At 41.5% G+C, this 25,438-nt stretch overlaps 1 protein-coding gene across 1 annotated transcript in view; it reads left to right on the top strand.

Annotated features, from left to right (window-relative positions):
- COL12A1 (collagen type XII alpha 1 chain) overlaps positions 1–25,438 on the top strand; it is a 98,263-nt gene that overhangs the window by 16,848 nt on the left and 55,977 nt on the right. Inside the window, exons 11-22 of the mRNA XM_074150628.1 lie at positions 242–514; positions 1,465–1,737; positions 13,965–14,234; positions 16,281–16,547; positions 18,917–19,109; positions 19,814–19,935; positions 22,612–22,761; positions 22,848–22,967; positions 23,505–23,669; positions 23,860–24,006; positions 24,648–24,787; positions 25,102–25,231. Of these exons, the coding sequence (XP_074006729.1) occupies positions 242–514; positions 1,465–1,737; positions 13,965–14,234; positions 16,281–16,547; positions 18,917–19,109; positions 19,814–19,935; positions 22,612–22,761; positions 22,848–22,967; positions 23,505–23,669; positions 23,860–24,006; positions 24,648–24,787; positions 25,102–25,231 (2,250 nt within the window). The remainder of the gene's footprint in view (positions 1–241; positions 515–1,464; positions 1,738–13,964; positions 14,235–16,280; positions 16,548–18,916; positions 19,110–19,813; positions 19,936–22,611; positions 22,762–22,847; positions 22,968–23,504; positions 23,670–23,859; positions 24,007–24,647; positions 24,788–25,101; positions 25,232–25,438) is intronic.

Genomic DNA, 25,438 nt, shown 5'->3' with positions numbered 1-25,438 from the left:
GTTCAGAAGTGGTTGTATATACTGGAATTAATGTATTTTTGGGGACAACTTTGTTACGCTGCTGGTTGTAACTGGCCCTAAATTTTCGGAAGTGACTCATGGTTGGTGTTCCTTAAAAAAATGGGAGGACATTATAAGCTGTTGTTTTGGTGAGCTAACAGAATGGTTGGGATGTTTTCACTTCAGATACTGCTTGATTAAAAGCAAATATTTACAAATTATATGCTTGTATTTTTTGCAGTTAAAGGTGCTCCTCGAAACTTGAGGATAACAGATGAGACGACCGACAGCTTTGTAGTTGGCTGGACTCCAGCTCCAGGAAACGTCCTGCGGTACAGGCTGGTATATCGGCCGCTTACTGGAGGAGAAAGGCGACAAGTGACTGTCTCGGCAAATGAAAGATCCACTACTCTGCAGAACCTGATCCAAGATACAAGATATGAAGTGTCTGTCATTCCCGAGTATCAGTCTGGGCCTGGGAATTCCCTGAATGGATATGCAAAAACCGATGAAGGTACAATGCTGTGAATGTAGTAAACTTGAGAAGAGCTCCCTGCATGCTGACATATTCGTACTGAAAAGAGAATAACCCATATTGGCCGTATGAACAGGGAATTATAAAATTGCTCAAGCCTAGTTGAGAGGTAATTTAAGACACTATAATTTATCAAAACTGTAATATTTCATTTTAAAATACAGTCTGGACCTGCAACATTTGCTGTGGCAGAGTAACTTGGGTGAAGAATCTACCTGTATGTTTAATTAATTGTCCTCATGATTCTTCATATTCAGTGATATAAATTATATTTCTTTTCAGCAAATTCAGACACTGTTTGAACTTTGTTCTGAATGGCTAGCAAGGAATGAATGAAGCATTTAATTTACTAAAGTTATCACTCTAGCCTTAACTTGTATGAAACTGTATGAACCTTTAACACATATTGTGCCTTATTAAACAAAATCCGAAGATTAGAGAGGCAGTACGAACATCCTGGGCACTGGTGAAACTTCACTGAGATTCTAAATATAAGAAACCAGAAAAGCTATCATCGAAAAGAACTCTGTAGGAAAACATAATGTGTTATTACAATTTACAAGTTATTACGTGAATTCACGTTTCATTGGTGATCTGTGACTTGATTCTGCAGACAGTGACTTCACCATGTATCTTGGCGTGTTGAAGTTGAGCATATATTCAGGTGCTAGTATGTGTAAGTGTTCCAGGATCTCTGTTTTAACAGAAAAAAAATAGGAGCACAAAAACTTTATTGGGCATTTTTGCATAAGCAGGATGGGGATGGAATTGTACATTCCCAATTACAGTAAACATACTGTAGCAACGTTAGTGCAGGCTATTCAGGAATTATTTTTTTCAGCATTAAGCCCTATGCTATGGTAACCTAAAAAATAAACCAAGAAGTGAACAAACTTCAACTTGTTTTCAACATCTTTTGACGTGTGCAGTCCGAGGAAATCCAAGAAATTTGAGAGTTTCTGATGCTACGACATCGACCATGAGGTTGTCTTGGAGCGCTGCTCCTGGGAAAGTGCAGCAGTACTTTATCACCTACACTCCGGTGGCGGGAGGCGAAACGAAGGAAGTGACGGTGAAAGGTGACACTAACTCCAAAGTGCTGAAGGGCTTGGACCAAGCCACGAGGTACACACTGACTGTGTCTGCCTTGTACGCCTCCGGAGCAGGAGAGGCCCTTTCTGGAGAGGGAGAAACGCTTGAAGGTAACTGTTTATTGTTTCTATACAGCTGTTCATTTATTTGATCGATGTTTATGGTGTCTTCGAATCATAGAATTGCCCAGGTTGGAAGGGACCTTTAAAGATCATCAAGTCCAACCCTCAACCCAACACTGATAAAAAATACCCGTCACTAAACCATGTCACTAAGCACTATGTGTACCCGTCTTTTGAATATCTCCAGGGATGGTGCCTCAACCGCTTCCCTGGGCAGCCCATTCCAAGGCTTAATAACCCTTTCAGTGTAAAAAATTTTCCTAATATCCAATCTAAACCTTCCCTGGCACAACTTGAGGCCATAAAATTGAATTGTATTTTGTACTGAAATTGTACTGTCTTTCTAAGTTTTCTGTGGAAGTAAATATGTGAATGAAAAATAGGCAAAAAAGACATTCCCCTGCTTTACAGGGGTTTTCTAAGCCTACTGTCCATCAGAGAAAACAGTGGGGCCAAATCAACTGGTTGCAGAGGGAGATCTTGGGTCTCTTGTAAAAGATACTGCCAGAAGCACCAACCAAAACTGACTGTGCTTCCACACCAGCCTCAGTGAAATATTTTGTCTTTCAATTCTCAACTTCCAAACAGTTTTAGTGGCAGATTGTTCTTAATGTATGTCATCCATTTGAAAATTTGCAGGGTCTCCACTGTACTGAGACTGAAAGATCTTCAGGGACCATTTTTTGCATTAGAGAAGGAGCATCTAGTCTAGGCTTAGGAATAATGAATCATATCCTGCTTTTAACTAATAGCAGTAAGAACCTGGAGCAGAGCATTAACAGAATGCTGGCAAAAGCGTTAAGTCAGGGCCAAAGACTTTCTTATAAGGAGGGAAGGCTGCTCGCCCGCTGCCTTTGAGCGGAGAATTTCTCAAACTTGCTCTCTGGGAGCATTCTCGGTGTCATCTGTTAATTGTCAGAGGGCAGGGAAAGCTGCCTCCTAGGCCATGAAAGGAAGTGTGACTGGGCTCTGTGCTGGCCAGGTATGTATTGCTAAAGTCTGGCACTGCAGCTGTGTAGCCATGGCACTTGAAAACATCTTACAGATTAATTATGTGGAATTAAAAGTCATCCATTGACGCTAATGGGGTTATAGTAGGGATATGCTTGGCTCTCAGTTTCTCCATCAGTTTAACTTTTTGTTTATGACACAGGTTAGGAAACAAACCAGAAAACCTATTTTGAATAGGAAACTGTAATTAAAATAAATAAATAAATAAATCAGTTGCAATGATTCACCAGTGCGTTGGATTCATCCCACTAAAATTTAGGCACTTATTTGAACGCTGCAGTTTGCAGCATGGACTCTCAAGGATTCTTCTGTGATTAATGAAGAAAGGCAGATACTTCCAGAAGGCAGGTAGTCCATCTGAGATCTCATTTTTCCATCAAAGGAACATTTCTCTGCCCGTTGACTATAGAAGGAGCAACTGAGAGCTTGTCCCCAAGCCCCTGCCCGCCCTACTGCCTAAATCTCAGGCAATGATCCAGTCCACTTACTTTCTTTGATGGCTGCACCCTGTCTCAGTGTATCAGGCACCACCTCCCCTGCTTTCACTACCCATTCAAGACCCAAAATGCTTCTCTTGTGGGAGAAGAGGACCTGTCTCCTGCCCACAACACTGCTGAGATCTGAGTAAAGGAGAAGAGGTAGCTGGATTCTGCCTATATCCTCCAGAAAAGCCAGAAATGATCAGGACTTAGTGAAATTACCTGGTGGTGGTGGTGTTGCCACTTCCTTTTGTATGGTATTTACTAGGTCTAATGCTTTTTTAGGGGGAAGAGGGAGCAAGGAGATCTGGGCCTCACTCAGTCCTGGGGGAGTCTGAACTCACATCTCCACATCCCAGCAGATTCACAATGCTGTAGTGTATCATAGAATCATAGAATGGTTAGAGTTGGAAGGAACCTTAAAGATCATCCAGTTCCAACCCCCCCTGCCACGGGCAGGGACACCTCCCACCAGACCAGGTTGCTCCAAGCCCCATCCAGCCTGGTCATGAACCCCTCCAGGGATGGGGCAGCCACAGCTTCTCTGGGCAACCTGGGCCAGGGTCTCACCACCCTCACAGCAAAGAATTTCTTCCTGAGATTTCATCTCAATCTTCCTTCTTTCAGTTTAAAACTGTTCCCCCTTGGTCCTATGGCTCCCCTCCCTGATCAAGAGTCCCTCCCCATCTCTCCTGTAGCCCCCTTTAGGGACTGGAAAGCTGTTACAGCAGCATATAAATATATGCTGGGCAAGAGTCTCCGTTATTCTTCCTGTTGTCCCTGAGCCACTGTACACCCAAGAATGCAAACTTCACTCTCAGAAGGAGAGCAGGCTGGATCCCAAGCGGCCAGAGGAATCTGACATCCCTGCTTTTTCCTCTGTGCTGGGAGTGGAAAGAGGAATGCCTCGGTCTTCCTTTGCAAATCTTGAGAGGTGTCAGTCTCTCTGTTGAACAGGCTGAATTGTCCACTTCCTTATGGACGTGCCTCAAGTTTTACTGAAGGGTTGACCAAGTAAACTGTTTGCATTTGGTGGAAAAGTTTTCATGGGGTATCTTTGCAGTAAACCTGTGAGAGACCCTCTATTAGCATGGACCTCTGGAGACATCAAGTGAGTCTCAAGTTCATAAAACAAGCTTAGCTTTTTGCCCTATCATAAAACTTGAGCAATAGAAAAGTCTTTTAAGGCATTGCCTAGAGCTTCAGTTAAAACACATTCAAAATAGAGAGAGCAGTGAATGAAACGCAGCAGAATCAAAGAAGAAGACTCATCAGAAACCCAGAATTCAGTCTCGGGTAGAGACTGTCTTGTCCTTCCAAGTGCTCCCCCCACCAGGAGGGCTCTGATTCCGATTTGGAGTTTCTGCAGTGATAAATTGTCAATAAGAGAAGTCAAAGAATTTACAAGGATAGCTTAGTATATCTCAGGAATGGATTTATAAGTGACTGGATGGAATTTAAAATGGATGTTACACTTAAAAGGGCACAGAAGCATTCCTGTACCAGGTTTTACTCTCAGCAACTGAATTCAAACCTTATGTCAAAAATTCTGTAATTCTGTGACAGATTTTGTCTTGTGGTAAATATGAAGAAATGAGCATCCTGTCACTTAACTGAATTACTTTTTATTCAGTTCCTTGGCTGGGAGAAAACCAAATGGAAAATTACTTTTATCCTTTTGACAGATACAGCTTTGTGACTCAAACACATACCCTTTGAAGATTTGGCTGGATTTGAAAATCCTATCAGGGTGCACTTCAGAAAACATTACTTTTAGCATTAAAGCTGTCCATTAAATTTTTCTTGGTTAGATAAAATGTTAGTAAGAGCATATACAGACATCAGTCATTACTGGGTGATCAAAGGTAAAGAACAGAATACAAATTTCTGTTTGCGTGACAACAGAGGCCTAAATCATGGAACATCCACTGTGCGTTTCAGTAATCAGCAGATCTGCAGTTTCATGAGGTAATAAAAATACTTGAATTAGAACAAAACTCTTTGGCCATAGTCCATAGATACTTTGAAAGATTCTCCGACTAATGTTATGAAAGGTTCTCAGAATTTCTGTTGAAGTACATATAAGACAGTATTTCACTGTATGACACTTTCTTACCTTGTTGAAGGATAAAAAGACAAAACCTGTGAGGAGAAACCAGAAAATTAGGACTAAAAGGGTTGCAATTTTGGAACTGAAAGGTAACATTTAAGCTTCAAAGCTTGGTATAGAAGTTTACTTGAAAAAAAAGAAGTTATGCTGCCTGTGAAGCTGAAATAAATATGGTTGGGCTTGGCTGAAGTTACACAGGTCAGTGAAGCAAATACTTGACTAACTATTAGCAGAAATAACTTGTCTGACTGAGGCTGGGAACGGGACAGGTCTTAACTCCTGGAGAAATAAACTTATCAACAGTCCTGACAAAAAAGCTGTGAAAGGAAGCATGAAAAAGTAGTTAGTATTTCAGTTAGTTTTTCCGTGAGCCGTAGCGTCTGAGAAGCAAAATAGTGCAGTGTGTGTTTTTCATTGCCAACAGCACCGAAGTACCAAGCACCTAAGGATTTTCCTGTATCAGGAATCCCAGTGGGGCTTACTTGATGTCTTCACCATATGAATTCTCACCAAATCCATTCAGTCAGCCATGCCATAGTTTCTGGCCACGTCAGTTCATCCTTATATCAAGAGCTAGGCTTGGGATTGCCTTTCGAACTGGGACAGTTGTTAGTTTATGGTACTGATACGTAGTCTAAGGGAAATCAGTTTGGGTGTAGGGAAAGTGAGAAAAGAGGAGCTGGACGCAGAAGCTTCTGCAGTTATTGTGTAGTCAAGGGGCAGGAAATGAAAAATCCAAGCTCTCAGATGTTGGTGGAATTTTACTGAGTCACTAAATGGTCCCCTGTGACTAAGTGTGTAGACAAACATTCTTACTGCCTTCAGTAGTGATTTATTTTGCTCTGCATGTAGTAGGAGAATTCGCATGGGCAGTTACTGTATCTCAGCTGCAAGGGTAGCCTTCAACAGAGAGGGAAAAACTGGTAATTTTTTAGACGGCTCTTAACATAATTTGCAAGAACGCGTCTGCCCAGGCATTCATTGAAGGTCCTTCAGTTGTGTGTGTTATATCCAAAGTATTTTGGAGCAGTTACAAATTGCTCTTGGATGTTCCTCCTCTCCCTCCGCTTTGCTCTGCAGGACAGTTTTTCAGTGTTTTGAAGTGGCCTTGTTTGTTTTGGGGTACTCAGGAAAATCAGTCCATACAAACCCAGTAACCATTCTGTGTACTTGGAATCCTATACCATCTAGGCAATCTCTGCTTCTCATTTTGTTTTTCTTTTTGGTAAATATATACTAGCTGTTTCTCCACACAGAACAGAAAGGGCAATTATTCCCCAAGTAACTGTAGATAATCTCTTCTGTAAACTGTTTGCATAGCTCTCTGGTCCAGCCCAAAGATAAGTACATGCCAGAGGATCAGAATTTTATGAACTGTTCACAGACAACACGGGACAGGGAGTTCAGCAAATGAGTAATCAGAAAATTACTCCTTTCTGAGGGTGCTGTTCCATACCATACAGGTAACTGTTATTCAGAGATAATGGGTTTATTTCTTTTTTTGTGTTTGAGAAGTGGGAAGAGGGAAACAATATTTTTGCCCCTTTGTTGAAGGAGTGTGCTTTACTTCTTCAGTAGTCCAGATTTTAGGATATTTATAATGCTTTGATCTCTTATACAGCCTCTTTCAGTCACTGGCTGCTTTTGTCTGCAGTTATGAAGCACCATCCAGAGGTGAAAGTTCTGGAGCTTTATATTTCATACTGCATTAAACATAACTGCACGTGCAAAATGCGTGCTGTAGAAAACTCTCACTTTTATCCTCTCACTTTCAAAATCACGTGGCGATCCATCACTAGGCAGCTTTGGTTGGAGCCCTTCAGTAAAAGTGCCATGGAAAAATTTTCCTCAGACACATTTTGTTGGCTCACACAAAGTCGTTGAAACCGCTAAAGTGAATTAGATCAGTGCAGGCTGCGTGTGCCCTGGGGTGGAACAAGGCTTGTGGCAGCCAGAGGAATTAAAGAAATTAGCACTGATGGTTATATTTAATGATGTTATAGGTAGTACAGGTTGATGAACAAGCAGGAAACACCCACAGGAATGCCTTGGGGAAAAGTCTCCCTCTTATCCCCAGACACCCCAAACTAACCATTTGGCTTTCAATTTTTTTGGGGATAATATGATCTTACCCAAGTCATCCTACATCAGAAATAAAACACAACGATAAGCGTGGCGAGGACAGTGGGTGTAAAGGCAACGGGCAGCGAACCCTTTGCGAGAGCTACTGTTTTTCTAATCTATTTTTTAATAAGAGAAGTGGTTGCAAGTCTGGCAGGAATGTGGTATTCTGCCCAAAGGCATCCGTCGGATGAAAAGAACATAGTGCACATTAGCCGCTAAAGAGACTGACTTCCATAATTCGCAGTTGTTTTAAAGAGACACAAATTCATTGCTAGATTAACCAATCTACACAGAAACATTAAATCCTAGTCAATGTCTGAAAAGTTTGAAAGCTGCAGATCTATTTTATGAGTGTCCTTTTGCTGGCAGTCATATATTTTTTCAGAATATCTTTAAGAATATTTCAGTTACTGACTCAAAGCAGTCATTACACTTTTAAGTACGAATTTCAGAAAAATTTAGAAAAAAAGCTTTTTTTTTTTTTTTTTTAGAAAAAGATTCAGTGGTCAGATTCCCATCTTGCTTGCACTGATAAATTTCAAAGTATTTCCACTTATATCAGTGAAGTTCCTGGTCTAAAAACACTGTTGGTGTAAATGGATGCAGTTCTTTAGAAGTAAATGAGACCTCTAGTCTACATTTTTTTGGTCACAGAATGGATAGTAGTTCTTTGGTAAATAAATGATGTATTTTTGCTGTTTCTATAGTAACATAAGAATGCTTCCTACAGGCAGAATAGTACAAATTCAAGTGACATTTTCTTACAATGAGGTTTTTAGCATATCACAGGGACTTTCCGTAATGTTCGGGCTGTTTCCGTCCTGACAGAAACAAGGACTCAGTGTCTTCAGGAGATTTAATGCTGTTTCATGCATTTTTAAAATTATACATTCCAAGATTTTTGAGTCTGACATTTGAAATTGACTTTTGATAATCTGTGGAAAACTGTCTTAGTTTTATATAGAAGATGAAGTATATATCAGGAAAAAAAATGAACACGGGGAAGGCTGAATGAATAATAAAGGATAATTCTAGACAGTTGAGCGTAGTGTTAACTGATTAACTGTTGGGAAAGACAGATGAAGTATTAAAGGGACTGAGTGCAAATTCCTGTTGGCTTTATCCTGGAGCAGGGACTCGGGAGTGCTCTGGCCAAAGTCCCTCTGTTTTGGGTCAGAACTCTCCTGGTTTGCATCTTCTCACCGTTCTGCATTCCCAGCAGCAGAAGAGCGAGAAACTTGCTCTAACAGGGCCAAGTGAGCATCCCCTTTGTGTAGCAAGTCCTTGACTCTCCCTTGCACCATCTCCACATCCACACTCTCCGTGCACGAAGGGCTGGTACTCCAGGAATATCCAACTGCTTTGGGGCTCGGAGGAAAGGATGTCAGCCAACCAAAGTTACTGCCTCCTACAGTGCAGGGGAGAGTTTGGCCATTAGAGTAAAATTGTAAAGTGATTCTGCTGCCATCTTACCTGATGGGTGCACTTGGATCCAGCACAGGAAGGACATGGACCTGTTGGAGAGAGTCCAGAGGAGGCCACAGAGATGCTGTGAGGGCTGAAGCCCCTCTGCTGTGAGGACAGGCTGAGAGAGTTGGGGGGGTTCAGCCTGGAGAAGGGAAGGCTCCGGGGAGACCTTAGAGCCCCTTCCAGTCCCTTAAAGGGGCTCCAGGAAAGCTGGGGAGGGACTCTTGATCAGGGAGGGGAGCCATAGGAGGAGGGGGAAGGGTTTGACACTGAAAGAGGGGAGATTGAGATGAGATGTGGGGAAGAAATTCTTTGCTGTGAGGGTGGTGAGAGCCTGGCCCAGGTTGCCCAGAGAAGCTGTGGCTGCCCCATCCCTGGAGGGGTTCAAGGCCAGGCTGGATGGGGCTTGGAGCAACCTGGTCTGGTGGGAGGTGTCCCTGCCCAGGGCAGGGGGTGGGACTGGATGATCTTTAAGGTCCCTTCCAACCCGAACCATTCTATGACTCTGTGATCCTTGGCTGCAGTGACCTAGCCTGCTGACTTAATGGGATACTCCTGACATGTCCCATTGTAAACAAGGCAGGACTTGGACCATACAATTTTAGTACATGCCTCTCAAAGAGAGGGCTCATTTATTTAGTTGGTTCTGACCTTTCAGGATGCTGGCTTAGATTAATCCTGTGTTTAACTTAAATGAAACATGACTCTGCATGAAATATACTGCTGCAGTTTGATTTTGAAAGCTGGTTTTAAGGGCACATACAGAAAAATGTTTAGGCTTTGGGCCCGAACTGCATGAACAATTCCCACCAAAATCAGCTGGAGTTGTGTAAATATTTCTGAGGGGAAGGGCCATTTGAATAAGGCCATTATGAATGTCAACATTTTAATTTTAGCTGATTCACAGCCTCCTGTTCTATAACAACAGTGATTGCTGGAGAGCTATGGGAAGTGAGCCAAGTGCACACAAGGAAACTGCTTTAATATTCTATTGTGTCTCTGGAATATTATAGTGGAAAAACTTAATATGGAAACTGGACATTGCAGAAGTCCAGAACTGGATGTGAAAGCACCCGACTGAAAGCTACGGAGTTAATTTCTGAGAGTGTACCTGCACCAAGGGATGGTAGAGATGTACAAGGGCCATGGAGATGCTGCAAGGGCTGGAGCCCTCTGCTGTGAGGACAGGCTGAGAGAGTTGGGAGGGTTCAGCCTGGAGAAGGGAAGGCTCTGCGGAGACCTTAGAGCCCCTTCCAGTCCCTAAAGGGGCTCCAGGAGAGATGGGGAGGGACTCTTGATCCGGGAGGGGAACCATAGGACAAGGGGAAATGGTTTTAAACTGAAAGAGGGGAGATTGAGATGAGATGTGGGGAAGAAATTCTTTGCTGTGAGGGTGGTGAGAGCCTGGCCCAGGTTGCCCAGAGAAGCTGTGGCTGCCCCATCCCTGGAGGAGTTTAAGGCCAGGCTGGACGGGGCTTTGAGCAACCTGGTCTGGTGGGAGGTGTCCCTGCCCAGGGCAGGGGGTTGGAACTGGATGATCTTTAAGGTCCCTTTGAACTCTAACCATTCCATGATTCTATGATCTTGCAGTAGAGAGGCACCGAAGGCAGGCTGCAGCTCTGAGCTAAAGGCAACCAAAAAGAATCTGGTGGCCTGAAACTGGTGCCTGCCTTCCTCGCCCAGGCAAGGGTTCAACCTGTCCCTGCAAGCGCTTGGTTTTACTGTGCACATACTCACCATGGCTCACAGCTCTGCTCACACCACCTGGTTTGGTGCTCCAGAGCATCACAGGACTAAGGCCTGCTCAGGGATAATTTTCAAAACCTGGTTGCTTCCTCACTTGCCAGTGACTTGGGGCTGCATGAAGTGATGGGCGTACTTCAGCTTCCATTTGGAGTCAGGAAAAGCTGGAGCCTTCCCACCGTTAACCACTTGCCAGCCAGCACTTTTCCTTCTTACATCATGTGTTGTCTTTCCATCCCCTTCTCCATCCTGTTCAATCAAGCAGGTGAGAGGCAGGTGTTCAACAAACATTTCTGAACACGTGGAACAAAGAACAGAATGGCTGATTAGGTGTTACACTTGCAGATTTATTAAATTTTTTTTTGTGACTAGGTATTTTGTTTTAATCCAATTGAAAAATATCTCATAGGTCTAATTGTATGTTTGCTGGTCATGGCATTACATCAGTGTTATTGTGGAGCATAAATATGTTTCTTGACTCTGAGTGTAGCAGCTTAGATAATACTTGATGGAATCCTAATAATTTAAGACTTGGGGTTGGACTGCATCTTAAGCACAGCTGCTCCCCTAATGCAAAACCACTTGTGGGAGATCCAGTGAAGCAGAAAAAAGCTGTCGGTTGACTTCCCCCTCACACATGAGGTGCAAATCAAGTTGGTGTGTTATGTTAAAGAAGTGTTCTCGGTTGCAGTGTAACATATAAAAAGTCCAATTTCCTTTAGTAGGGTAAGTTGTCTTGTCAGCAGTTTCCAACTATTTGAAGTAAAAATTTTCCATTTAGTTCTAGTGGTTTGGTAGGAATCCCAGTCCCTTTTCCCTCTCTTACCTTGCCTTATAAAAAAGACATTTAGTTCCAAAGAATATTTCTTTCAGAACAATATATTACAGTAACTGCTGTTCATTACTGTCCATTCCAAACAAATTATTTTCCTCTGTTATTTAATGACCTCAATAATGACTTAATCAATAATGGTTTTAAATATGCAGTTATTTTTGCAGTGTTTCCAACATATATCATTAGCTGTAGCGTCCAAGAGTAGACTTGCAAAAAATTGTGCTGTGGTAGCAGATACTTTAATACTGAAATCATGTTGTGGCAGAGCCATGGTTTAAAGTAGCCAAAATAAAGTGACTTGTATATTTATATTACATTAAAATATGGAAAGAAAGGGTTTTATTGTGAGACATCTGTGCATTCTATCAAGTTAAGTTTTCCATATTTTTTCCATTTGGATTGCCTTAATATTTTTTTTTTTTTTTTATTGTATGAAAAAGCCAAGATTTGGGAGTAGAAGCTTAAGAGCAGACAGAAAAATTGGTGTAATTTACTTTTGAAGGCAAATCTTTTTTTCAGGCTTCCAGGAAAATTAGTCTTTGGAGTTTAGATTCTGTCCTGGCTTTTATTTAATGCAGTCGCTGAATTCAGTGAGATTGCATGAAGCATGAGCTGAATCAGGCCTTTGTACTATAACTTTTTCACTATGTGCAACTGCTATTGTTGTGAAATGATAAACAAGTGAACTTTACCAAAGTAAAGTATCTTAACGTGTTTGTTTTTTTTTTTTTTTTAAGAGAAGATGGCATAAATTGTGATGGTTTATATTGTGAGTCTAAAAAATGGTTGGAACAGTAAAACTGTAAGAACTGATGCAGAGTTAGGATGGGAAAAGAATCGCCTCCAGAATAACGTGGTGGGATGTTCCAAGACTGGGGATTAGAAGGAGAAAAACCCCACAAGGCAAAGGGATTCTGCTCCATGCTTTACCAGCTCTGAGAGTCACCTTTGTGACTGGAGTGGTACCCTCGGATTCTGTAATCTCTGCAGCCGGTGAATTTTTATTATACTATAAGTGTTGTTTTCAGATACTCGATATTAATTTCCATTGGCTTGCTTTTAATGAAGTTGTGCCAGCAATGAGATATTTCCAAAATGAAGCATTTCTACAGGTAGTTCTGTTTGCTCCTGTGGGATTATGCCTGGAAATGTCGCAGGTTTGTGGGGGGAGTGAAAGACAAATGAATATAAGAAGAGAAAACACAGTATATGTCTTTGTGCAACTTGTTGCTCTGTCTTGAACTGAAACTGCTTCAGTGAGGTCTGTTCTTGCAATGAGCCTAAGCGGTGGAAATTGGGTAGGTACTGAATTTCTCTGTGTTCCAAGAATTTTGACTCTGGTCCTGTTGTTGCTGTGGTATAATAGAGGGATATATTTTTATCAGTGCAAGGAAAACTTAACTGTGATGCCATGAGGCCACCTGGAGTGTTTAAGTCCTCTTGCTGAGCAGTCTCTCAGGAATGTCCACAGAGAGGCCACGGAGAATAGACGCTGAAGAACCGAGCTCTTCTGTGTGTGTGTGTGGATCTGGGTTTGGAGATCCCCTCTGCAGATTTTGCTACAGTGAGGCCATTGCATTAAACCCACCCATCAGCGCTCCTTTCCTGCCACCGAAAGCCAGCCCCCGCAATAGGAAAGTTGAACATATGTTATAAATGTATGTTAAACATTAAACAGAGGCACTCCTTTCACTCCACCGCTTCAGACCAATGAGCTCCATCTTTAAGCAGTGGAATTACTCTGGTGTGTTGGGGGAAACTCACGCGTCCAGCTGAAAACTGGATTTCACAGGCTAACAAGCTGTTTCCTTCGTTCCAAGCTGTCTGGAACAAGCTACAGGGAGGAAAGAGGTACAAGTCTTACGAGTGGAAAGATGGAAACTGCTTTCTACTGAAAGTAGACACACTACAAATTAGTTGTAAACATAAAATAAAATAGCTGATAGATCTGGTAAGTGGTACTCTGGGAGATAAGAATAGTACTCTTAAATAAGAACATAAAGAACCGTTTCACTCAGGTAAAAGTCTCCTTTATTTACCCCCCAGGAAAAAAGTTACACACATGAAGATGAAGATGAATGGATGAATGAACTAAAATTATTTACTTGAGAGTTAAATCCTACCTAAATGAGCTGCAGCACATTTAAGCACTGACTTCATGCCAAGTCTTTGATCAATGCCATTTTTATTTTGTGTATTCTAAAGCATAACCGCTAAGTATCTTGCATGATAAAGGATAGGATCATTCATAATCTAAAGTTAGCTTTAAGCACTTTGTTGAAAAATCCATTAATTTTCTCTTGGAACTGCAGCTGTATGTTATTGAAACTAATATTGATGGGAAAAGTTTGATTTTGCTCTTATGGTCATTTTATTTTTCCATTTGTACTTCACTAACTTTTGCTATCGGTATTTTAGAGGTAATTTTTTGTTTTCTTTCTTGTAGAACGTGGTTCACCTCGTAATTTGGTTACCACAGACATAACCGACACTACGGTCGGGTTATCGTGGACACCAGCTCCAGGAACAGTTAATAATTACAGGATAGTATGGAAATCCCTTTATGATGATACGATGGGGGAGAAGAGAGTCCCTGGAAATACAGTGGATGCTGTGCTGGAAGGCTTGGAGCCAGAGACTAAATACAGGATTTCAGTGTATGCGACCTATGGCAGCGGAGAAGGAGACCCAGTAGAAGGAGAGGCTTTTACTGATGGTGAGTGTGGTACAACATTACCACCATTTGTAACATTCTGTTCGTGATGAAATTATAATATTTTAAAGAAAATGGATCTTATTTTTCTTCACCTCTTTTTTTTTTTTTTCTAAGAAGTCCCCCCAAACCAAAATTCTATCTCAGATCAGTAAAGATCTAGTTTTTTGCTTGACCATTAAAAAAAAAAAGAAAATCTATTCTAAATGTATTCGTGTAGGTTTGGATTCAGCAAGAATTACTTCAAACTTAAGACGTAATTTTGCCTACAGATTACTTTGAAGCCATAGGTTTGGTGTGGCTGCTGGAAATCAAGTGGAAGAAATGTTATGGATAGAGCAGGGAGGAAAGGTGGGGGAAATTCCCACAGAATCAATGAATTGCCTTTCCAATCTGTTGCCCTTTCCATTCTTCACAGTCACAGAATCACAGAATCACATGGAGTTGGAAGGGACCTCTGGAGATCATCTACTCCAACCCCCTGCCAGAGCAGGGCCACCCAGAGCAGGTTGCACAGGAACGTGTCCAGGGGGGTTTTGAATTCTCCAGAGGAGGCCTCTGAGGCTCACTGCGTCATTTTGATGTTTGTTATTTACTTTTCCTGAGGCTCTTCTTTTTTTCTTATTTGACAAACATCATGTGCTATTAGTCAAAGCAGGCTCAGGCCGCTCCAGCAGCGCAGGCAAAGTGAAAAGCCCCGAGAGGCCGGGGATAGCCTGTTGCCATAGAGCGAGAGCTGGCAAGTAGAGGACACAGAATGAATGAAGGGATGGCCTGGATCAGCCTTGACGTTTCTGTTGTTTGCCCGAAGGGGCCATGTGAAGACAGAGCCTGAGGGAGTGCTCAGGGAGTGCATCATGTGTTTACATGTTCTTGTCCTCTTTCCTAAGCATCTGTTTTAGCTGCTGTTGGAGACAGGCTGCTGACCTGCCTTAGCCTTTGTCCTTGACCCGGTGTAGTTGCTCTTAAGGTCTCCCAAGAGCAGGGATTGCTGCCGTTGGGAAGAGCTGACTCCTCAGACTGCTGTCCCACGTCTTCCTTCCTCCTTCAAGAAGAGCAGCATTATCTGGCCAGCCTTTCCTAGGTTACCTCAGCAGCTTGGCCATGTCATTTATTGCTTCTCCCAACGTGCTGTCTGAGGGAACTTGCTGTCAGGTCTATCAATAGACCCAGGCCCGAGACTAACTAATGTTGCGTCTTTCTGTTGCAAACACAATTAGAAAATTTTGGTTCCTAGGGCTGGGAGAGGATTCTGGAGCCTGCAAAGCCCACCTTACCGTGGGATGAAACCCTGACCCATTCTGGCATGCCAAGGAGGTTCACTTTTGCCAAAACCTAGATGGCTCACTGCGGCTGACAGCCAGCATCACATGCCTTTCGGTTCACTTCAGATCGTTTGTCATATTTGTACGGTCTGGAAAATATCTCTTAGAAGCCGAGTGCTGCAATTTGTAGAGAAAACGCCTTATTAGTCCGTGTGCTTATTTCAGCACATATAATATCCTGCATATAGCGGTGAGTGATTTTCCAAGCGTTTGGAAAGTCACTCACCACTATTCGCAGGGTAGCTTGTATGGAGCCCAGCACCCAGCAGTTTAGGTATTGACCTGTACCTTCTCAGCTCTGTAAACTCGAAACTTAGAAAATCTTAACTCTATAGGACTTTGTGTTCATAAAAAAAAAAAGAAAAAGGCTTTATAATTTATCAGTTTCACTCGAGAGTGCTGAATCCATTACTTAACAGCCTACTGAAAAGTGTGACTAAATAAAGCTCCCAATGATGCTGCGTCATCGTGTAATTTATATTTCCCTCTTTTTTTCTCTGTAGTGGAAAGCACACTTAGGCTTTTTTAGTCCATTACACTTAAAAAAATAATTTAACACTGGTCTGTGAGATTCCCATGTGTCTTCCCCACCATCAAACACTGTAATTTTAAAGAGGGCAATTTTTTTTTTTTTTAATACAGCAGAATGAATTTTATAGACATGCATTTGAACGTATCTTTATGTGACAAAGTAAACATTTATCCGTATTTTTACACTGAAAAGTGTCACCAAATGCCAGGACTGTGATGGTAGACAACGAGACAGAAAATACAATGAGAGTTACGTGGCAGCCTTCACCCGGGAAAGTCTTGTCATACCGCGTGTACTACCGGCCACGCAGCGGGGGAAGGCAGATGTTCGGAAGAGTCAATGCTCCTGCTACAAGCATCGTGTTGAAGAGACTTAAGCCGCAAACTACGTATGACCTCAGTGTTGTTCCAATTTATGATTTTGGACAAGGGAAATCAAGAAAAGCAGTAGGAACAACAGGTATGTACCACCAGCTTGCACAGGATTTGATAATTAAAGTTTTGGGCTTAAAATTAATAATTATAACATGTAGAAAAATACGGTGGAGTCTGCTAAGATCATGACTTAACAGGCAAATTGAAGAAAATGTTAGAGGTTGAGAAAAGTGTTTGATTTGTTGGAAACTTCACTGTGGCGTAGCCTGAGCACAAGTTTTTGCTGTTGGTATTGAGGGTGTAAAGACGGTGTAAAATCTGCTTGGAAATACCAGACTTGTTCTGAAACACTGCCATCAGGAGTTAAAACAAGGTGCTTTGTGAGGAAGACAGTGTGTCAACAGACTACTTCATTACATGTCGTCAGTTATTTCATAATTTGCCTGTTGGTCCTGGGTATTGATTAAATAGCTAAGCAGCATCCTGTTACCTAGATTTGTCTTCTTTGGTCACCATATTTCTGTGGAAAACCTGAGGTAATAAAAAGGGGGAGTAGATGATTTTGAAGAGTCGTCAGTGGAAGCCTGCCCTCAGAGACCATGGTCTTTTGGACAAGCTGTCTTCTCTCTCAGAAGCTGAGTCTAAAATACTTATTGAGTCCTGGTGAGGTGATATTTGCTGTAAAAGCAAAACTCATTTTGTGCTCTGCCTTTAGTAGGTATCTGATGCTGGTCTTTCATTTGGTAAGGAAATGGAAAGATCTATCCAGGTCAAGTCAACCAAATTGAGTCTCAGTGTTTCGCTTCTATGGTAGATACATCTATCTCGTAGATGGAGCGCCATTACCAAAAGAGAGTATTTTTTTCAAGATGTTTCTTCCCATATGGGACTATGGGACATTCACTGAGAGACACTATAAATACTTCATGCCATTCCCTGTTCTCTGAGCACGTTGTATTGAATGATGACAGGAAGCAAGAAATGTCTCCTAACAGTGGAGATATTGGCACCTCAGTTACTGAAGGATGATTTTTTTTTTTTTAAATTAAAATGCTGTTGATGTAGAGGAGTCATGAAAACTTGATCAGCTCTTGACCAACACCTAGTTTCTAAATCTTGAAAATTATACAGAGATGAATCAGGTCATCCAGCTGCTTTTGATTTTTGACCTGTCCATCTAGATATGGATATGCCTCTGTGCCTTCAGTGTAAAGAACTGAGGAGGTAATCACTCTTGGAAGCAAGTGGAGTCTGAGGGATCTTGTTAGCTGAAGCTGTTGTGATAATTCAGGGGGAAGTATCATGGGAGATGAGACAGAGAGACTGTATTGTTCCCTGTGAGTGAGAGCGTATCTGCTGTTTCTCAGCAGAATTCACAGTTGGAGGACATTTATGATCTTTCATCTACAGTATGGCAATTGCGTAGGCACAGGGATAAGACAAACTCTTTTTTTCCCCCTCCATCTTTTCAACTCCAAAGCTGTCGTGGTGACTTTTGGCTTACTCTAATTCCCATGTTAGCAGCTTTGAGGTTACACTGCTACATACAGTGTTTTCTACCACTGCACTTTAGTTATTCACAAAAGCAAAAGTGACACAAAAACTATCGGCAGGCTTGTTACCCACTCTGTCCGTGAGTACTGGCCTGCGTTGGGTAGCCCTTAGTCTTCAGAGGAAGTTACTCTTGACCCAAAACCCTCAAGCTGTTTGACTGTCACTCCTCTGAAAAATTATTTTTTGACCTACCGCCCCATCTGTGGTTGGTGAAGCTGCTTGAGCTGCCAGGCCCTGAGAGGAGAGGACCATTGGCAGAACCTTCTCTACAAAAGGGTCCTTGCTTTCACCCTCTCCACGATCTGACCTGTGGGACCCAGAGCTCTGAGGAAGCAGCTTGAGAAGTGATACCAGTGACTGAGTACCATCTAGGTGTGACGTTGGCCTTCAGTAAATTCTGATTTTTCCAGTGTTGGTTTGAGAGGAAGCTGCTTCCGTTTCTCTCTTTTGGGCTCACCTACTTGTTGCCATTTAAAAGAGAGAGGGCTAGTCTAAGCTGTTATCTGGTCTTTCTCCATAATTAATAAACACAAAGAAATAGGTTAGTCCACCTATCGACCACATTTATTGTAAGATCAGATGGGTGTTTAAGATAGGTGAGATGAACTGCTACCTATCCCTCAGTCTGTTGACTGTAGAGGAAGCCTTGATAATGAACTTAACCTACATACCTATTGGTTAAACAGCTAAAATTAGGTGAAGTGAATCTTGCCTTTATGTCAAATATTTGCCTTTATGTCAAATATTTGCCTTTATGTCGACAGAATTGCAGAAAGAGTTTAGAGCTGCTACTAATCCTGGATTTGCATATCAATTTTTACATAAAACCATACTTGTTGAGTTTTTTTTTTTTTTTTCCACCAGACCTGATTTAAACCCTTTTTTTCCCCATCCTTTCAGCCTCTCCCTTTAAGCCACCTCGAAATTTGAGAACTTCTGATTCAACTATGTCAAGTTTCCGAGTAACCTGGGAGCCGGCCCCGGGACGAGTGAAGGGGTACAAAGTCACTTTCCACCCTACCGAAGATGACGGGAGTCTTGGAGAATTAATAGTGGGGCCGTACGACAGCACAGTGGTGTTGGAGGAGCTTAGGTATGGATCATAATTCATGTTTGGTTGTTTTTTTTTTTTTAAATAACTTTAGCTTAGGGTTTTGTTTGGTCATGGTCTGGGATGGAAATGCCTGGCAAAATCTACTGTAAGTCAGGAAGTCATTTTGTCAGAGAGCTACAAGGATCTTGTTATGCAGGCTTTGAAAGGCACCTGGCAGGTCTCATTCTGGGATTATTCTCATCACTTGTGGTGTTCTCACAGGAACAGAAGGAGGCAAAGATATGGGCAGAGGCTGTGTTCTGCATTTCGCATATGAGAAGGCTAATGGAACACTGGAGAAAGTTGGGATTTCTAAAGTTTCCTCCCCAAAGTTCCTTACTTCATGTTAAAAAAAGCCTAGTTTAGTTCTTGATTTATTTTCTGAGAGGCCTGGATTTATACAGTAGGCTTCAGTCTGTGCCAAAATCTGTTGTGCAAATATATTAAATATAGGGTCATTAATTAATTATTATATTAGTCTTAAATTACTTGAATGAAGTAGGCTATAAATTTAAGTATAGGACCTAGAATCGACTTTTAACTTCTCAAAACTTCAGCATTTTGTGGAAGAGCTAGTCTTTGGGCTACGCGTTTTAGCACCTTTTCCGGGGGGGAATTTTTCCTGTGGGGGTTTCATAAGTGCAGTGGCAGCATTTAGCAAGCCAAGTGAGTTTAGTTACAGTACATTTGTTTAACTGTTGCAGGGCAGGAACCACCTATAAGGTAAATGTTTTTGGAATGTTTGAAGGAGGAGAGAGCAACCCCCTGGTTGGACAAGAGATGACCACCCTCTCAGATACTACTTCGGAGCCATTTTTGTCTAGAGGTAAACATGATTGATTGAAGGAAAGGCAGCTTTGGCTTATGGATAAAAAAAAGATGAAATGTTTACCAGCGTTTCGTTATGGTTTTTCTAGTGCCCATAAATATTTGTTTACAGGATTCAGTACACTCCCTGCACTGGTGACATAGCCTCTGGTCTGAAATGACCACTAAGCATGCCCCAGTTCACAATTCTAGTCCTCTGCCCCCTTTAGATGATCTTACAAAGATGATAACTCAGACAACCCATGTTTTGCTGATTACTCAAAGCCATCTGCCTTGCATTTTCAAGCTCGTCCACATCTGTGTTAAATCACATAAGGTCAAATTCTTGAACAGAGATCATGGCTTATCTACAGGGGTGTTCACAGAAGTAGAACAAGGAATTTTAAGCAGATCGTTAGCCCTTTGCTTGTCCTTATATGGTGACTTCTCCTTTTAAGACTAAGATGGTATAATGAGCAAAGATCTGATAGTTGGGAACGTCCCCGTGTTACTGTGTATTATTTAAATTTCTATGCAACATAACCATTATTTAGTTTTTTGGGTTTTTTTTTTTTTTTACTATAGAAGGAGGAGACTTAGTTCAGAAATACAATTGCTAAATGCTCTCCAGTATCTGTTTGGGAGTTTCTCCTTGTGGAGCTAAATCTTCCAGCTGAAGTTTCTATGAATGTTACGAGAGCAGCTCCCTTGGTGTGGTTAATGGGCCTCCTCACGCAAAGAGCTGTGCCTTGTGCCTGCCGTAATCTCAATTAATATTGGATGTGGAGAGTTTCAGGGCTCAGTCCTCCTCCACGGAAAGCATAAAGAAGCAAGTCTTTGCTTCTCAATAGCCAGGTCTACGTGCAGAAGGGAAGACTTTTCTCCTCTGCCATTTCAAGGTTTGTGTAACCATCAAAGAGACTTGCTGAGGAGAAAGAACCTGGCTGCAAAGGCCTTTCACAGTTAAATAAATAAAAAAAGGGTTTCTGACAGTTGGCTTGATATTCTTTTCGCTTAACCTCTTTGATGCCTTGTTTCCACACTGGGCTATGTAAAAAATGGTCACCTCATGCAACTTTGTTGACATTTTTAGAAATTTCTTAATTAATTACTGTCCCACACTGTCTCATACAAGAGGGTAAAGCTGAGAAAAACTGTGTAACAGGCCATTAGAGTAAAGCTGTGATAAGTCTGGCAGGAAAAGAATTGCACCAAGACTGGTTTGTTATTTTTTCTTACGGCAGCTGTCATTTCTGTCTTCAGTGTTATATTCTTTAAGCTAATTAGTTTTACTAATGCATGGATTTGAGTCACGGTTAATGTGAAAAATGAATTTTATACCTGGGATTGTAAATGTAATAGTACATTATTTATTAACGGGGGAAAAAAAAATCACCCTGGGTCTGGTGCCTTTGCTAGAATTTTCCGTGTGGGGAACTATGGTAGTTGGAAGAAAAATAAAAGTCAAAGTAGTTTAACTTTTATATTGTACATGAAGCTAACTTTAACTTCCATATTAAAGTTATGCATGCAATTTTTTGAACTAACCTGGTTTTACTTAAACCGTACTCCCAACTGATTGTATTGTCCTGACTAAAGACTAGATCTATATTTTCTATGCAGAAGAGGATCATGCTTTTAACCCCCAGGTACATGGAATAGTTATATTCATGAGTCTACAGTGTTGGATCAATTATGTGGAACATATATGAAATCACAATATCTTTCAACTGTGATGAGTGTGGCTGATTTTTCTCAATGGGATTTCTTCCATATAAAGACCAGAAGCTCTGATGGCAGGAAGCCAGAAAATATGCAGCTGGTAACACAATCTACAGGAAAAGAGAGAGAGCAAGGATTCTTTTTATTTTTTTTTTTCCAAACGGCTGCGGATGAAATCATTGTGTCTGTCTGTTTTGTATAAATATTTGTGATTTTCCCTGTGATGAAAACAATATGATGCGTATTTTATTCTGTAATTTGTAAAATGAAGATGTCTGAAATATCTTCCCACCTTTTCAGAACATTGCAGCTTTATATAAATGTTTGTTCTTGTCCCCTCTCTACCTCTTGGCCTGTGTTTATGTTTGTGTATCTTCTTTAAATTGTGTTCTTTCTTTCCTGGATGTGCAAACTTCTATACCGCCTGTATTACTGTGTCTTTTTCCCCTGAAAATTCAGAAATATGTTATTGAAAGTGGTTGTAATATACGCTATTAATTCCACTGTTACATAATTGAAAATTAAGTGGTAGTTTAGCAAACCATGACAGACTAAAATACTGTAAATTTGGATAATCTGATAATGCTCATTGTCATGTCAGTGGTTAGCTTAGCAGTCTTTTAAAAAAACCCTCTGAAATCAAGTAATCCGCCGTCCTTAAAGACCAAACCAGACAATGTCGTGACAATAGAGCACTGGCCTTGACATTTGTGAAGGCTTATTTATAAAAGGAAACATACATGAAGAAATTTATACGGCTCTTGCCATGGAACCAGTGACTAGTGTGAATAACGTTCACAGAGAGGTCATACTTGACAGAGTGCCAGTGAATAAAATTAGAGTTATTTTGGAAGCTAACTCATGACATATGTCATATAAAAGGACGGGGGAAAGAAAGCTATCATGCTAAGGCTGTATTTTTCTGGTTGAAAGCTGTCATGGTGAGGCTATATCTTTCTGATTGACACGGCAGGTTTAGAATGTAAGACTAGAGCAGAAGCTGATATCGTGCTGCTGGTGGACGGCTCATGGAGCATTGGGCGGCCAAATTTTAAAACTATCAGGAGCTTCATTTCCCGTATCGTTGAAGTTTTTGATATCGGACCTGACAAAGTACAGATTGGTAAGTCCCCATATGTTGGAGGCAAAATGAGATGTAACTACTACACAGGCACATAATAAGTGAGTAATGATGGGGTTTTTTTCCAGGTCTTGCACAGTATAGTGGAGATCCCAGGACAGAGTGGAATCTCAATGCTTATCGAACCAAACAGGCTTTGCTGGAGGCTGTAGCCAACCTACCGTACAAAGGAGGCAATACTCTAACAGGTACGTCTTGCTGCCAGCATTTTCCTTCAGCTCCAATAAAAATAATTCTAGTATTGTTCAGTGAGCTCAAATTTGTCCATGATGAAAAGGCCTTACAGTTAATTCAGTATGTTCCAGAGAGAGCAGGCATGGCTTGTAGATACATAAACTCAATGGAAATCTGGGGCAAAGCGATGGAGGAGAGCTTAGGTGATGAAGAGCTTGGGTTGCTGTTGAGCACATGAGAAGGATAAAAGGGAGTTCCATGTCAGGGTTGGAGGAAGGCAATGTGAGGGCCCAGAAGGGAAGCTGGAGTAGACCAGATAGGATGGTGATACATAAAAGGTAAGAGATTAGAGACTTTGAGAGGGCAGAAATAGTGTCAGTTGCTGATAAGTCTAGATGATGGGCTGCAACTAGATTCTGAGAGCTTCTAGAAGGAAACATATTGTGGAATGATGTTGTCAGAGTGAAATCACTAGGATCAAATACTGTCCTTTACCATGACTGCTGTATGGAAATAGTTTACAGTGATGGTTACCTTCTTTATCATGTTAGGCATGGCCTTGGATTTCATCTTAAAGAACAACTTCAAACAAGAAGCAGGCTTAAGGCCCAGAGCTCGCAAAATTGGTGTTCTCATCACTGATGGCAAATCACAAGATGATGTAGTCACCCCTTCAAGAAGACTCAGAGATGAGGGAGTGGAACTTTATGCAATTGGTAAGTATTATATGAAGAGGTGGCCTGCACCAACCACCTCCTGCCCATCTGCTAACTGCACAGAGGAGTGGCCACGTACATAAATACCTGAAAAGGTATTCAAAGAACGTGTTTAGGGATTCAAGTTCATGGTGTGATGTTTCATGGCCATCATTTCTAAGAAGTTTTGTTTTCATGTCTTCTCTGTAAGGTATTAAAAATGCAGATGAAAACGAATTGAAGCAGATTGCAACGGATCCAGATGACATCCACGCTTACAACGTTGCAGATTTCTCCTTCCTGGCTAGCATTGTTGATGATGTGACTACGAATCTCTGTAACAGTGTGAAAGGCCCAGGTACAGCCCATTTTCACTCTAATTCATCCTTTTTCTGTTTATGTGCTTGCACTGCTAATTTCTTTCTGTTACTTATGGGGGGCACAGTGTAGCCCTGGGCTGTTTTTTCAGCTGCTGGTGTGAGGAGGTTGTGCAGACCCACCTGGGTTACCCTGCAGGGCTTCTTCCTCTCCTTTCAATAACGACTGTGTGATACCTAACACAGCACAACATGGCTGGACGTGCCTTCTTTTCTCCCAGAGTCAGGGATTATGTGGCTCAGCATGTCACCTTTTTGCCCATTGTGGCAGGTTCTTTCTCATTCAATAATGAAAATTTTCACAGCCTGGCTCTTTGCCAAGTATTGGTGTCTGACAGCCAAAAAGCAAAGCTGAGCACAGAAAAACAGAAATGTTAGGTGATGGTTCTCCAGTGAAACACTGGTGTTGAAGGTGGAGTAGGAACAATAGGGAACTCATTTGGTCTTGGGGGTGTGATGGTGAGCTCTCTCTTCACAGAGTTGTTTTAAGAATTCATGAGGAAACAGAAACATAAGCAAGTACCTAAAGTGTTTTTTTTTTCCTAAGTATTTTTTTTCTTATGTTTTTATTCCAGATGATAAAAGATAAATTAATATTTCTTTTATTTGCTTCCACTTGTAGGTGATTTACCTCCTCCCTCTAACCTAGTTATTTCGGAAGTGACACCTCGTTCTTTCAGACTGAGATGGAGTCCTCCTCCTGAGAGTGTTGATAGATACAGAGTTGAATATTACCCTACCTCTGGAGGTAGCCCTCAACAGGTTAGTACCGTGTGTTCATCTCTGGCATTGTCTGCAATAACCTTGGACTTTCACATCACAGTAATGTAATTCTGAAGTCTGTGCTGTGTATGGTATAACAGTAAACGAAAAAAGGCTCCCAAGGTCAAGAATATCGTGCCTCAGTAAATGATACCCAAAATCACAAAAAGTAGTACCATAAAGATTACTTTGATTGCTTTGCAAAAATCATGGTATAGGGAAAGACAAAATACATAGAAGATCAAGATCATACTAATTTTTAGTTCCAGAGAGATTTGTTGAACAGTGATTAACATTGCTTCTCTTCTATGTAGTTTTACGTGAGTAGGATGGAAACAACAACGGTTCTGAAAGACCTGAAACCTGAAACAGAGTATGTCGTTAACGTGTTTTCTGTGGTGGAAGATGAAAGCAGTGAACCTCTGATCGGCAGGGAAACAACTTGTAAGTTGGAAACGCAACTTGAGTAACACATCAACAGCCAGTTCGGCACATGGGGAACTGTCCAGTAGGACTTTTGGCACTATGGACTTTCCTCTTAAAGGAGACGAAATTTTTCATTTAAATGATCAAATAGCGTTGTGTTAAACTGGTCATTCAGACCTTGGCTGAAAGACTTTAGCGGAGTAAAACTGTATTGTGGTAAAAAAC

Source organism: Numenius arquata, chromosome 7, assembly GCF_964106895.1.
Source record: "Numenius arquata chromosome 7, bNumArq3.hap1.1, whole genome shotgun sequence".
Lineage (NCBI taxonomy): Eukaryota > Metazoa > Chordata > Aves > Charadriiformes > Scolopacidae > Numenius > Numenius arquata.
This window is presented reverse-complemented; position numbering and strand designations above follow the sequence as displayed.